The sequence below is a fragment of the Muntiacus reevesi genome, chromosome 16 (genome assembly GCF_963930625.1).
Source record: "Muntiacus reevesi chromosome 16, mMunRee1.1, whole genome shotgun sequence".
Lineage (NCBI taxonomy): Eukaryota > Metazoa > Chordata > Mammalia > Artiodactyla > Cervidae > Muntiacus > Muntiacus reevesi.
Window position 1 is genome coordinate 54,976,333 of NC_089264.1, and position 13,754 is coordinate 54,990,086.

At 41.1% G+C, this 13,754-nt stretch overlaps 1 protein-coding gene across 1 annotated transcript in view; it reads left to right on the top strand.

The window, feature by feature from the left end:
• KLB (klotho beta) overlaps window positions 1–13,754 on the top strand; it is a 30,700-nt gene that overhangs the window by 13,351 nt on the left and 3,595 nt on the right. Inside the window, 2 exon segments of the mRNA XM_065907348.1 lie at window positions 5,763–6,273; window positions 8,432–8,700. Coding sequence (XP_065763420.1) covers window positions 5,763–6,273; window positions 8,432–8,700 — 780 coding nt within the window.

The window sequence follows — 13,754 nt, forward strand, 5'->3', positions numbered from 1 at the left end:
AAATTACTGTAGTAATTGCAGTCTTAGAGATTTAGATTATTTTCTGAGGTCTCTCCAAGGAATTTATCAGAAATACTTAATTAGAAACATTTCCAATCACTGTCTGGCTCCCCACTCCACCCAGGACATTTCATGGGCACTCAGGCCAGTGAGGAGCCCTGAAGTTTTAGGATGCTTAGGATCACAGTCAGTCTGCCTTTGTGGCAAGCCCCAAAGTGGTAGGTCTTCTTTTTACTTTTGTAATTTTTGTAATTTATTTGTAATTTTCAGAGTGGTTTCTATATTGACTACCTTTTTATTTCTAAATTCTGAGGAAAGGCTTCAAATCTCCTATCCAGGTCATTTTGACTTCAGTTATACTTGGAGATATAGTCTTTTTGCATGAAAATATTACTAACAGGATCACTATTGTCAATTTAATAAAAACAGAAAACTTAAAATGTCATTCCACCTTCTGCAAAGTTGGCAGGCAAATATTCTCCTTGGGCAAGTAATCCGAACTTCAGTAAGGTACCAGTTTACTGATGTTGATTTCTTCTAAGTGCCCTCCTAATATCTGGAGAAACCTACAGATGCTTCACTTAATAAATTATTACCTTTATTCTAAACTTTTTCTTCTTTGTGTTGCCAGGCTTAGATTCTGGCTCAGGAATTAGTTTAATCTAGTAATATTACAATTGAAAGTAGAATTCTATGACAATAATAGAACCTTTTTTTGCAGGAACAAATAGAGTAGTTTTTATATGACTTCTATGGGGAAATCCTGACACTATGCAAATTGATAACAGTCAATGATTTGTAAGAATAAGTTGAAGATATAATGATTGAAAAGAAAATAGGAGGAAAATGAATTTTAACATGATCTGTGTTACTCCAACCATACAAAGCATGAATTTAAACCATTAGAAATAAAACTGTTAAATATCTTCTTTATGAAAGGTAATAACTTTTGTTAATATTTATATTCTTTCCTAAGAATGAGTGTAAGATATTGTTTCCAAGAGAGTTTCAAGATTGTCAAATAAGAAAATAACAATCACATATTTCAAGGAAATAATAGTCATACAATCTTTTTAGCAATGAACTATAAAGTTGACATATGTTAAGCACCCAATAAATAACGTGGAGTAAATGAATATTAAATAATTTAGAAGAGCAGGAGTGTAACTAGTAGAAGACTTAATACTTAATATAAAGAAGTGCTGGGTAAAAAGTAAAAAAAAATTTAAAGTACTAGCTAAATGAAAAAATGAATCAAACGGAAATTCATTCTAGCCCAAATGGACAATGAATAAACTCAGTCAGCAGCAACAAAAATGAATGAGGACAAAACTGAGAGCCAGGAGCCTTGAGAGTTGAGGGAACGCCATCTGCGAACACGGGCCATGACCACACGCCTTCCCACACTTGCTCTCCACAGCAAGTTAAAGAATTTTCAGCTTACTCCTTTAAAGTACTTAAAAAAAATAAATAAAGTACTTTAAATTTAGGTTTTTGTGGTTTTCATAAGGTCTTTAAGTATATTACCTGTTCTGTCTTCACAATAATTCTCTAGAATGTCTCTTTTACTGCTGCTGAGAGGGAAATGCCTTATTAAGGCAAGACCTCAAAGTTAATTAGTAGCAGCGCCGTGCCAAAGCCTGGGCGTCCTGCTTTCCAGATCCAGGGCCTGTCCCCGGCGGTACCGTGGAGGTGAGCAGCCCTTATGGAGCACTCCTGACCGCCAGTTATCCCCCGAAAGAGCAACCAATGTTTCCAAGTAGATGGCTGAAAAGCAGTCACACTGAAGGACAACATGTGTGCAAAGCAATTTGGAAATGTAAAGCATTTCAAAAAAATAGGTAGCTCATTCCTGGGATTTTTTTTAAAAAAAGGAAATAATTCAAACAAATTAGAAGTTATAGGACCATAGTGAGTCATCACATTATTTATGGCAGAAAGGAAGGAGGAAAGGGTGTGAGGGAGGGAAGAAGGACCAAAGAGGGAGAAAAGAGAGGGAGGCGGGAGGGAGGAGAGGAGACAGGAAAGGAAAAACAAGCCAATTTTTATTAAAACAGGGAGATGACTAAGCAAATCATATTGCATCCAACTCATACTGTTAAGGTTATTATGAAAACTAAAAATAACATGGAAAAGGTTGGAGGGACTTTGGCTGAGAAATATATTTCGAAAAGCTGGGAGGGAAAACAGAAACATGAAAACAATGTGCTCTGATTGTGGAGTTTTAAAGTAAATTTTCCTTAATGGTGCTAGTACTTTATTAAATAGCTTTAACGATAAACAAGTTTATAGTTCACATGCAAATATTTCAGCCAAAATGTGACTAAAACCATGCACAGACTTGAAAATTTAATTTTTGACCAATGATTGGGCATTCCTTAGATACAGACGCGCGTGACGTACGAGGTTTCTTCAATACAAGCCGTCCAGAGCATCGCCTTCCACTCGTGTCCCTTCCACCACGCCTTCCTGACCCTAACCCCTTCTTCATCTTTGTTTTGAAAGATGTCCAGCTATCTTATTTGCTTCCTATCATGTGTCTGGACTTCCAGTGGCATCAAAGAACTGCTATGTTAGATTAGAGGGGGGACGAGAATGAGATATTGGGCCCCTGGCTGTCTCTCAGCGACATTAGGCCCTGCTATCTGCCTCAGAAAGAAAAAGCTGACTTCTCCTTTAAGCTACTGAATCTGAAGAACAAAGGTTGAAGCTCCCTTAAATCAATCATTCCAAAGGTAGATGGCCTTGTACGAGATAGAGGGCAACCTTGGAAAATCACAGAATGAGGTTGTGCAAGGTTGCAGGGCCCCGGTGACTCGCCCCACCAGCTGTGGTCCAGTGGCCCAGCAGACCGCCTTTACGCGCGCTGGACCAAAGCACGTGCGTAGATATTCCAGCTTCATCAAGAGTTATGCCAAACTCACCCTTTTGGAGCAACAGTTTTTACCTGGTTACTTGGCAAACAGGACCAAGTTATAACTATAAATACTGCACAAAGAACCTCCCCCGCATTCTCTCCATGAGAATGGAGAGGCTCTCTTCAGCCCAGAGCAAAGATAACCCTAGATACCTTGATAGCCTATGCAAATAGCAGCAAAGGTGAAGGAGACACTGAAACACCAAGGTCACCTTGGTGTAACAACATGTGTGTGTAGCACGTGTATATAGATGTACGGGGAGATCTAGATTTCCAGAAAACTTGCTTGGAAAACTACTGCAAAGATACGTCTGTTTTATCACAGGTTACGTCACCTTTCATATAATCACTGAAACATGCAGTAGAACATTTATTTCAAAGAAAATTCCCCCTCCTTGTTTTTTCCTATTAGAACTGGTTAATCACTGTTAGGACTGGTTTAATACATTACACTAATTTCAACTCACTTTTCCTTTAGTGCCTGATGACATCATATTTGCCAGGCAGCTAGTTTATGGCTCAGAATCTTACATGTGTTGAGTGCATTACAGTTTAGACATCAGAAGTGCACACCCACCCACAGGAGGCGTCCTACTGATCGCTGGGGCTTCTATGGATGAACGCACTGAGGCTACCGAGGGATTAAGTGATGGATTAGAATAAGCAAAGAGTGCATCCCTTTGAATTCTAGCAATGCACAATTGCTTTTGTTTCAAATCAGGAAAAATGCAGTTAAGACCCGCTGTGATTCCAGACCCAGAAAAGTCTAGAGCAGCTGAGACCACTTCAGGTGGAGTCTGTCCCAGGCAGTACTGAGAGTCCTTCCAGAAACTGGAACCTCAGGCTGGAGGCAGGGGAGGAGGCTACAGCCTGAACACTTTTTTGAGAAGAATATTCTTTAAGGATCTTTAGGAACATTGGGGTGCTTGCTAAGTGGTTCCAGAATCTTCCAATGAAAACTGAGTAAGAACAGGTAGTTAGAGTTAATAGCTGGAGGCATCTACTTCTTCAGAAAATCTTCCATGAAATTGTTTGATTTAGCTCTTCTCGCATGAAGCAAGGAGACATCACTTTTGAAATCCTCACCCCTTACATTAATGTCTATCTTTCCCCACCCTAACAGAGTTTATGGAGCATTTTTAATGTCCACAGGATCTATTAGGTTTGAACTGTTGTTCACATTTTATTGTTTTTGACCTACAAAAAGGAACTTCTGGATAATTCAACCCAATATAATAAAACATCTCCAGTGAGCAAAAATAAAAAGCTAAGGAACAGGTTGAAAGCTGACTTTGTGGGTTGGAAGCAGTAAGGGTTTGTGCTCTTGTTCTAAAAGCACCCAAATAGAGGAGAAATTGGCAGATTTAGGAAGAGACATGAAGAGGCAAGCAAGTCAGGTGCAGAGAAGAGGAGAGGTGAACAGACTACAAGAGGAAGGAAGTTCTGGCTTCCCAGGACAGGAAAGAGGCCTCGGGCAGTAACCTGGATTGCGTGCGCGCTTAGTGGCTTCAGTTGTGTCCGACCCGTCACCATCCCATGGATTATAGCCCGCCAGTCTCCTCTGTGCCTGGAATTCTCCAGGCAAGAATACTGGAATGGGTGTCCTGCCCTCTTCTAGGGGATCTTCCTAACCTAGGGATCGAACCCAGGAATCCCACATCGCAGGTGGATTCTTTACCATTTCAACCACCGGGGAAGCCCTTAACTGGGCTAGAGCCATTAACTGGAATCCTTAACCTTTGCTTCTCCTTCTGATACACCTCATGGTTCTTTGCTGGCTTAATTTAATGTTTTATTTATGTGGTGCTATATATTTCTCTTTCACACATTTTAGTCTTATTTTCCCATTGAGATCATTGGCTTCTGAGAGCAGGTGCCTGTACTATTTATTTCAGCTTCTCAAGGCAAGGCAAGACAGGCATTCACTGAGTCAGCACTCAGTAAGTACCTATTAAATAGACTGGAGACCGATCATGAGGCTCTGTTTTAAGTGAGCTCAACTGGGAATGTAAACTCCAGGGGGACCAATAATAACACCCATCTTTAGGCAGTAGCTCCTGGATGCTCTAGTCTATGCTACCTAACCAATATATACATTAGCCCTGCATCTGACAACAACTTTACAAAGGGGATTATTATTTTTAACTTCATTTTACAGCTGAAGATATGAAGAGATTTCAGAAGTTTAAGTGACTTGTCAAAGGCCACTGTAGCTTGTACCTCAACTTGAAGCCCAAGTGTGCTGACCCCAAATCCTACACTATTTCCACTGGTTTCTGTTCTGTACCATGCCTGCCACCCTTTTGTAATAACAGTAACAAAAGCTAAGGCTTATATAGAGGTTACTCTGTGCCAGGTCCTCTCCTAAAGTACATTAATTCATTCAATCCTTACAATAAGTGGTGAGCTCTTTTATTATCCATTTACAGAATTTAAAGGTTGTGTTATCCTGCATTTCTAACTTAGCACCAGAAGATTCTGTAGAACAGTGAAAGATCACTGCTCAGAGTCTTCTTATGGAGAGGAAAAATCCCTGTAATCCACATAGTATCTCACCTGCACGCGGCCCCAAGAAGGCCTGGAAGGGAGACAGCGAGAGAAGGAGTAAGATGGAGCTTGGACAAGGGCCTCTGCCTGCCCCTGGGTGGTCTCCCAGGGGAGCCTATAAGTTGGAAGCACGGAGGAAGTGAACCGAGAGCAGAGTCTAGTTATCAGAGTTATCTGGCAGCTCCCCCCCGCATCGCCCGGCAATTCATTAATTTATCCATGAAAAGACCTTCTACCAGCCAAGTCACAACCCTGTGAGTAAGAGCAATAAAGATTAACAATATTTTCTTCTTACTAGGCTCATTCGAAAGTTTGGCATAACTACAACAGAAATTTCCGCCCACACCAGAAGGGTCAGCTGTCAATCACGTTGGGATCCCACTGGATTGAACCAAACAGATCAGAAAACGCAATGGATATACTCAAGTGCCAACAATCCATGCTTTCTGTGCTCGGGTGGTTTGCCAACCCTATCCACGGGGATGGCGACTATCCAGAAGTGATGAGAAAGCAGTTGCCCTCCATTCTACCTCACTTCTCTGAAGCAGAGAAGAATGAGGTGAGGGGCACAGCTGACTTCTTTGCTTTTTCCTTTGGACCCAACAACTTCAAGCCCCACAACACTATGGCTAAACTGGGACAAAATGTGTCACTCAATTTAAGAGATGTGCTCAACTGGATTAAACTGGAATACGGTAATCCCCGAATCTTGATTACTGAGAATGGCTGGTTCACGGATAGTCACGTAAAAACAGAGGATACCACAGCCATCTACATGATGAAGAACTTCCTCAACCAGGTTCTTCAAGGTTGGTTTTACATTAACTCAATTTAAAAAACTGTTTTGAGTGCTTTTGCTATAGGATATTTAAGGTCACCTTTGAATAGGCTGCTGGTGTTGTACTTTTCTGTTGTGCAGTGATGACAGAAATTTGTTACTCCCATGTCCTTTTTTCTTTTTTCCAGTTTCATGTCCTTTTTAAATGAGTTTGAAAGCAAAATAATTTTAGGTTGTAGATACATCCTTAATTAGCAACAAGATGCTGCTTCACTCCTTCAAAAAGAACATAATGCTAAAGGAAAGTGAAAAGAAAGTGTTAGTCGCTCAGTCATGTCCGACTCTGTGCAACTCCACGGACTGTAGCCCACCAGGCTCCTCTGTCCATGGAATTCTCCAGGAAAGAGTACTGGAGTGGGCTGCCATTCCCTTCTCCAGGGGATCTTCCTGACCAAGGGATTGAATCTGGATGTCTTGTATTGCAGGCAGATTCTTTAACCGTGTGAGCCACCTGTAAACGAGACATGTCCAAAGTTTAACAGTTTTAAGATGCCAAAAGCTTTTCTTGATTGTGTTCCTTTTACTCTATTACACGACTCAATGATGAAAAGTCTGAATACCAAGAATGAGCCGTGAATGGCTAAGCTGAACAATTTCTATTGTTCCTGGATATTTCTCTAAGCCCTGCTCATCCTCTCATTCCTTTTCCATTACTCAGGCAGTGACATCTGCAGGTGGCTGATTGAAATAATGGAGCAGAAGACAAGCTTTAATTATGATGCTTCCGTCCCCTACAGAGCAGGGCTCCATTTCTCTCCCATATAAAGGAATTCTCGGTGTATCTTTCTACAGCTCTGTAGCTCTCTTTAGAAGTCACAAGCTTAAAGGGAATGCCCTGGGGATCCAGCGGTTTGGACTTCGCGCTTTCACTGCCAAAGCCTGGATTCTATCCCTGGTCAGGGAACCAAGGTCATGGCAAACTGCATGGAGTGGCCAAAACAAAACTCACAAACTTCGAGAAAAAAAAATCCCTGGTTCTGTAGGGAGTGTCAGGGAAGGTCCTCAGGGACAGCAAGACACTCCTGTTCTAACCTGCAGGAGGATTGCATGGAACGAGCTGTGCTGGGCCCAGCCCCAAGGCTTGTACTCATGGGGGCCTCCAGGGCAGAGAATTCTGCCCATAGAGCCTGCAGAGGGGGCGTCACTCCCCGGGCATCACCATCCCTCCTTTCACAGGCCCCTAGGGCACCAAAGCAGGAACCCCAGGGCCTGTTGAAACATCTGTCTCATCAGAATCTCTTGACATCAATTCTACCTTTTAGGAAAAGAAAGTCTGTGATAAAACCCCCAAAGTGCAGAAAGGAGACATTTCCATTAGAAAATGAAAGCTTTTAAGAACAAAGGTTCATGTTTGACCGAACCATTGTTGTTTTTATTGCATATTTAATTTTTATCTAATTCCTAAACGTTGTTGAAGTTAAAGCCAGAAAATTTCTGAAAGATCATCTGTTTCAATCCTCTTTACTTACTAATGAGAAAGCTGCCCAGCAGCCCCGCCCAGGAGCACAGCAGAGCGAGTCCTCCCCCCTCCTGCCCCTCATCCCAGTCAGTCCTTCTCTTACATCACTGTGCTTCTGTCTCCTCCTTAAATCTGCATTCACATATGTTCATTCTCAAAGCTGATGTCTCAGTCCCCGAGGACTGTTTCATAGGAGACAGTTTGTCCACAAACGGGAAACAAGCCAAGCTTGAAATGAGAAACTCTTGGTCAAAGCTGGCATCCGCATTGGTCCCAAAGGGTTCCAGAAATTACCATGCCCTCCGACACAGATTTGCACACTAAGTTAAGTCCCGTGAATATTTTATTTTTATTTTATTTATTTATTTTTTGGTCACGTGGTGCCCCATGCAGGATCTTAGTTCCCTGACCAGGAACATTTAAAATTTGACCCTTTAACTGTGTTGTTCAATTGGGAAGACCATTCTAGTTGAAAATAACTTGCCGCTTTTCAAATATAAAAATAAAATTAAAAAAAAATTAAATACAATTCCTAGTTGATATAATGGGCCCGCAAATTAGGGAAAAGGTTGGTTTCACAATAAGCTGCCCCGGCATGTCATTTGTGAAGTTGTAAACACGAACCAGAGTGTTTAGGCCTCTGAACATCTGCTTTTTTCCTTCTATACAGCAATCAAGTTTGATGAAATACAAGTGTTTGGTTACACAGCCTGGTCCCTCCTGGATGGCTTTGAATGGCAGGATGCTTACACCACTCGCCGAGGATTATTTTATGTGGATTTTAATAGTAAACAAAAAGAAAGAAAGCCCAAGTCTTCAGCACATTACTATACACAGATCATTCAAGAAAACGGTTTCAGTGTGAAAGAGTCCACACCAGATGTGCAGGGTCAGTTTCCCTGTGATTTCTCCTGGGGTGTTACTGAATCTGTCCTTAAGGTAAGTGGCTACTTACAAATTAACTATGCGTGCATACTAAGTCATGAAGTTGTGCCTGACTCTTTGCGCCCCTATGGACCGTAGTCCACCAGGCTCCTCTGTCCATGGGATTCTCCAGGCAAGAATACTGGAGTGGGTTGCCATGCCCTCCTCCAGGGGAGCTTCCCTGATCCAGCATTGGCAGGCAAGTTCTTTACCACTAGCGCCACCTAGGAAGCTCCACAAATTTAACTATAAGGTGGTACAAATAACACACAATATTCCTTCATTTCACTCAGTGACATCTAAGAAACAGCTGTCAGATAATATCAAATACCATGATTATTTGGGGGCTATAAGGGGACATTGGGGAAAGAAGGGAGAGGAAGGGAAGAATTCACGCTTACTGAGAGCTTTTCATACTGCCCTCAAGTTGCATATAGTCTAGAGAGGTCTTCCAGTCATTTTTGTGACAGTCATTTATCAGTAGTATCAAAATTACAGGAAACAAATTTTACAGTTTTTTTTTTTTTTTTTAATTTGTTGGCTGCACCATGTAGGATCTTTGTCCCCCGACCAAAGGGTGAGCCCACACCCTCGGCAGTGAAAGCATGGAGTCTTAGCCACTGGACCACCAGAAAATTCCCTAGAGTGTTGTTTTGCCAGAAGCAAATTACTAGTGGCCCTTCATTTAAGTGATTTATGATAAATTGGGGTCATTTGCCTTATGAGGTCTTTATACCCCAGTGGGGCCTCCTGACTTGCTTCATTCTTCAACTTCTTCAGATGTCACTCAAATGTCAACCTCTCAATAAGGCTTCCCTCTACTCCAAACAGCATACCTTCACCCCATCACTGCTTATTCTCCCTTCCTGCTTTATTTGCCTCTATAGCATTCATCACATCTACCATACCATGTATTTACACATTTTCCTTTTTTTCTCCAGCTTTATTGAGATATAATTGACATACAACATTGTCTAAGTTTGAGGTGTACAATGTGTTGATTTGATACATCTTTTTATTGCAAAAACATTACCACTATAGCAATAGCTAACACTTCCATACCATCACAGGCACACCTCATTTCTTTTTTTATGGTAAGGAAATTTAAGATCTTCTTAGCAATTTTCAGGTATACAAAACAATATTATTAGCTATAGTCACCATCCTGTATAATACACCCCCAGAACATGTTAATCTTAGAACTGGAAGTTTGTACCCTTCAACCAGTGTCTCATTTCCCCCACTGCCATCCTGTGGTAACCACTTTACACATTTTCCTTACTGGTCACCTGTTTCTCCGACTAGAATGCAAACTTTCTCCGCAAGACGGTGGAGAGGTTTGAGGCTTTGCTGCCTGATGGATGCCTTACTAGAGCAGTTTCAGACACATGGTAGGTGTTCAGTGCATAGTGTATGAAGAAGGTCAACTTTTAGACCCAGGTGAGCCCTTAGAAACCTCTTATTCCAAATCTTTCATTTTATAGCTGAGGAAAGTAAGGCCTATCAATTAATAACAGAAAGTGACTTGCCTAAGGTAACACAAATAGTGGCAGAACTGTAGCAAGCTATCCTTAAGTTCTCAGATGCGTGATGTTCTTTCCGAAATAATTTTTCCAAAAAACTATTTTTGAAGCTCCTACTATGTACCAAGCACTTGACTTCTGAATGTATGTGCATTCAGTATACTTAATCATAAAACCCTCGTTTTATAGGCAAAGCAATTGAAGCTTAAGGTGGTTACATAACTTGTCCAACCCTGATTTGTCTGTCTCTGACCATTATGCTATAAGACCTCACAGTACTTGTTTCTAGAAGCATATGGAAAAACAAGATGTACAAGGGATATGACTAGACGAAAGGGCCCAAACCGTGAGTGACCAAAGTTATGAATCTCAACCCCATCAGTATTTAAACAAAACTTTAGTAAAGGGGTGATAAAAGGAGGAAAGATACAGGGAGTAATATAAACAGTGACTCATCTTCAGTTTGCGTCCCCTGGAGAGGCACATACTTACCCAGGGTCTCTCTCCTCTTCCGCATGGCACATGCAGACCATCTTTTCCCTACCACTTCAAGTAGGTTTATGTTTTGCAAAGTCTAGAACCAGCAAAGACAGGCCCCAAGAGGGACAAGAGTTCCAGTTTGTAAATAACCCAACCTGCAAGTTCCCGCTTCATGTGAAGACCCATCTGCTCTCCAGTAACTGACACTGTGAATGTCAGTCCACTCTGAGCACCCTACTCCTATTCCTCGGAGCAAGAGCTGATCACTTGGTCAGGGAAAAGTAATGATGTGATCAATCAGACCTGGGCTTCTTGCTCACACCTGGAGCCCATTGAGGAGTCAGCTTCCCTTGCACTTAGGGAATGAGGATGAATGCTTTACCAAGAAAAATTTGGATGCTTTTTGAAAACAGCCAAAGGTTGTATGAATAGATGATGGGCAGGCAAGAGTAGATGTGCTCTATAGGAAGACTACAAAGTGAAAATAACAATAAAAAATACTACTATGCCTTCCCCAGCATCTGGGTCTATATATATCTTTAGCTTCTTTAATTCAGAGAAATCCCCCTAATCTCATGGTATTGATAGTTCTGAAGAGTTCAGGCCAGTTGCTTTGTAGAATGTGGAACATTTTTTTTTTAAGTCTTTATCAAATTTGTTACAATATTGCTTCGCTTTGTTTTGTTTTTTTGACCAGGAGGCATGTGGGATCTTAGCTCCTCAACCCACACCTCTGGCACTGGAAGGTGAAGTCTTAACCACTGAGCACCAGGGACATCCCCGTTGCTTGTAGAATGTCTGCAAGCATGGATTGCTCTGTTTCTTTATTAGATTCAGTTAAGCATTTCTAGAAATAATACTACATAGATGTTGTGTATTTTCCAATACATCATATTAGGAGTAGGAGGCGCATAAAGTCAGTTTCTTTCATTACTGAAGACACTAGTTGAAGTGGTAGTCACCAGATTTCTTCATGTGGCATTTGCCAGATCTCTTAACTGAAAGGTCCTTTTCCATTTGTAATTAAGAATTAATCTGATGGTGATATTTTGAGATGGTATGAATATCCTATTTCTCAACAACATTGAACCAATGGTCTTAACATTGATTTATGAACCTTGCCTGAATTAGTTATTACTTTGTAGATTGCAAAATTTTAATTAGATTATTTATTCTGTATTTATTAAGTGAATTAAACTCAATGTGTTATAATTCATTGTTGTCACTGTTTCACTGGAACTTTTGATGCTCAAATTATCTCAAATTTGGCAAATTGGACTGTTTCAAGCTGTTCTTATGTCTTTTTGACATTTCCTTTCCAGTTTTTAAGTATGTTCTTATTTTTCTGGCGCAATATTCACCAGGATCCCCTCATTCCTTTCCTGAACCAGACTTGAAAACAGTCATTTTTCCAAGGAGTCCAGGATCCTTTTAGTGGAAAATAGAACTTTAGAACCAAGCTCTGGGAGCTAGGGCTGAGGTCAGGGTGCAATACTTTTAACTATTTCTCTTAGCAGATTAATCACACAGTTGCTAAGACTAATGCTTTCTGGAGGTTTTTAAAAGTAAAACAGATTTTCATTTGATTGTACCTTACCTTACCGCAAGATTGCCCTTTGTAAATAAATACCCTTTCAATACCATGATGCTCTGAGGTTTCAAAACACTGAAACTGGTTATCTAGGCTAAGGATTTTACTCAAATAATTATATACAGATTTAACTTCATGCTCACATGATCAATGTTCTCTCAGTTTAATGTTCTAGATAGCTAGTTGGCAGATGGCAAGTGGGCAATGATATGATCTTGTAATTAGACTATGAAAGATGACACATGAGAAAACAATTAGAGGGAAAATATTTACCAAAGGCTAATTACCATTGATTCCAGGTGCATTTAAATTCAGTCATGGGAAGAAAAAGCACTTTAAAACAAGAACAGAACTTTTACTTTTTCTTATTAATCTTGAACTTGTTTTTCTTAAGCCCTTTTCTGTTTTAATTTAGACTCAAGGGCCTAACAGGCAATAATTATAGGGAGAACTAAACCCAAGCCATAAGTACCTTATGTTTGTAGAGTGCTTTAGAGTTGACAGAGCAATTGCCCAGAGTCACGGACTTCTCACAGTACACCTGTGAGGTGGGTGAGATTGCTCTGTCACTAGAGTCGTCAAGCCTGGCTTTTAAAGGGACATAACTAGAACTTGAGTCCAGGGCTCTCTGCTTAGTGGGGGGGGCAGAGAATGGATTCAAGAGTCAACCTGGGAGATTCTGGGGGTTATTTTAGGGCTCCCCCCTTTCATACTTCATCACCTTATATAAGGAGGATGTTCAGAATCCTCCCTTTGGAGGAATAAATGCTGTGTTCTCACAGGCACGTGGGAAGGGGAGAACTGAATGATGGATGTGTGACATCACTTGGATTTTTCAAATGGGAGTGTTAGAGAGACGCATTCAGGAAACGCAAGGGGTCATTTCCTACTCTTTCCCACTGGCCTCTTTTAGGAACTGTGACTGGGGTCCACCAGTCTCCTCTAACCCCAAATGCTAATCTCAGTGAAATCCTTCACAACTGGAATGCTAATTTGCCTTTAATTTGTGGCAGGTTTGGAAGGTCCATCTTTTGTGGTTCCTTTTAACTGAGAGAACCAAGCCAATTTCCTGATGCATTTGAACAGAATCACCGTGAGAAGCCCCCACATGCCCCACTCCACCCCCACATTACCTGGTTTTTAGGACCTAGGAACTGGAAAACATCGTCTTGTTTTCTGAAAGACAAATTGTTTTGCAAGCCAAGCCCTAGGTGTGGTTCTTTCTCTACATTTTCCTGTCTCCCTGGTAAATTACAAGGGCTGGGAGGGAGGATAGTCCATCAGGCCTTTTTTGCTGACATCAGCAGGAAAAGAGGAGGAAGACATAGGTTGTTCTGAAGGACACATGCATCATTTATTTCCTCTATTGTGAGAGGCAAAATAAGATCAGGCTCTTCCTTTCTGGTCTGAAGGGGCTCAGACAGTAAAGAATCTGAATGCAATGCAGGAGACCCAGGTTCCATCCCTGGGTCAGG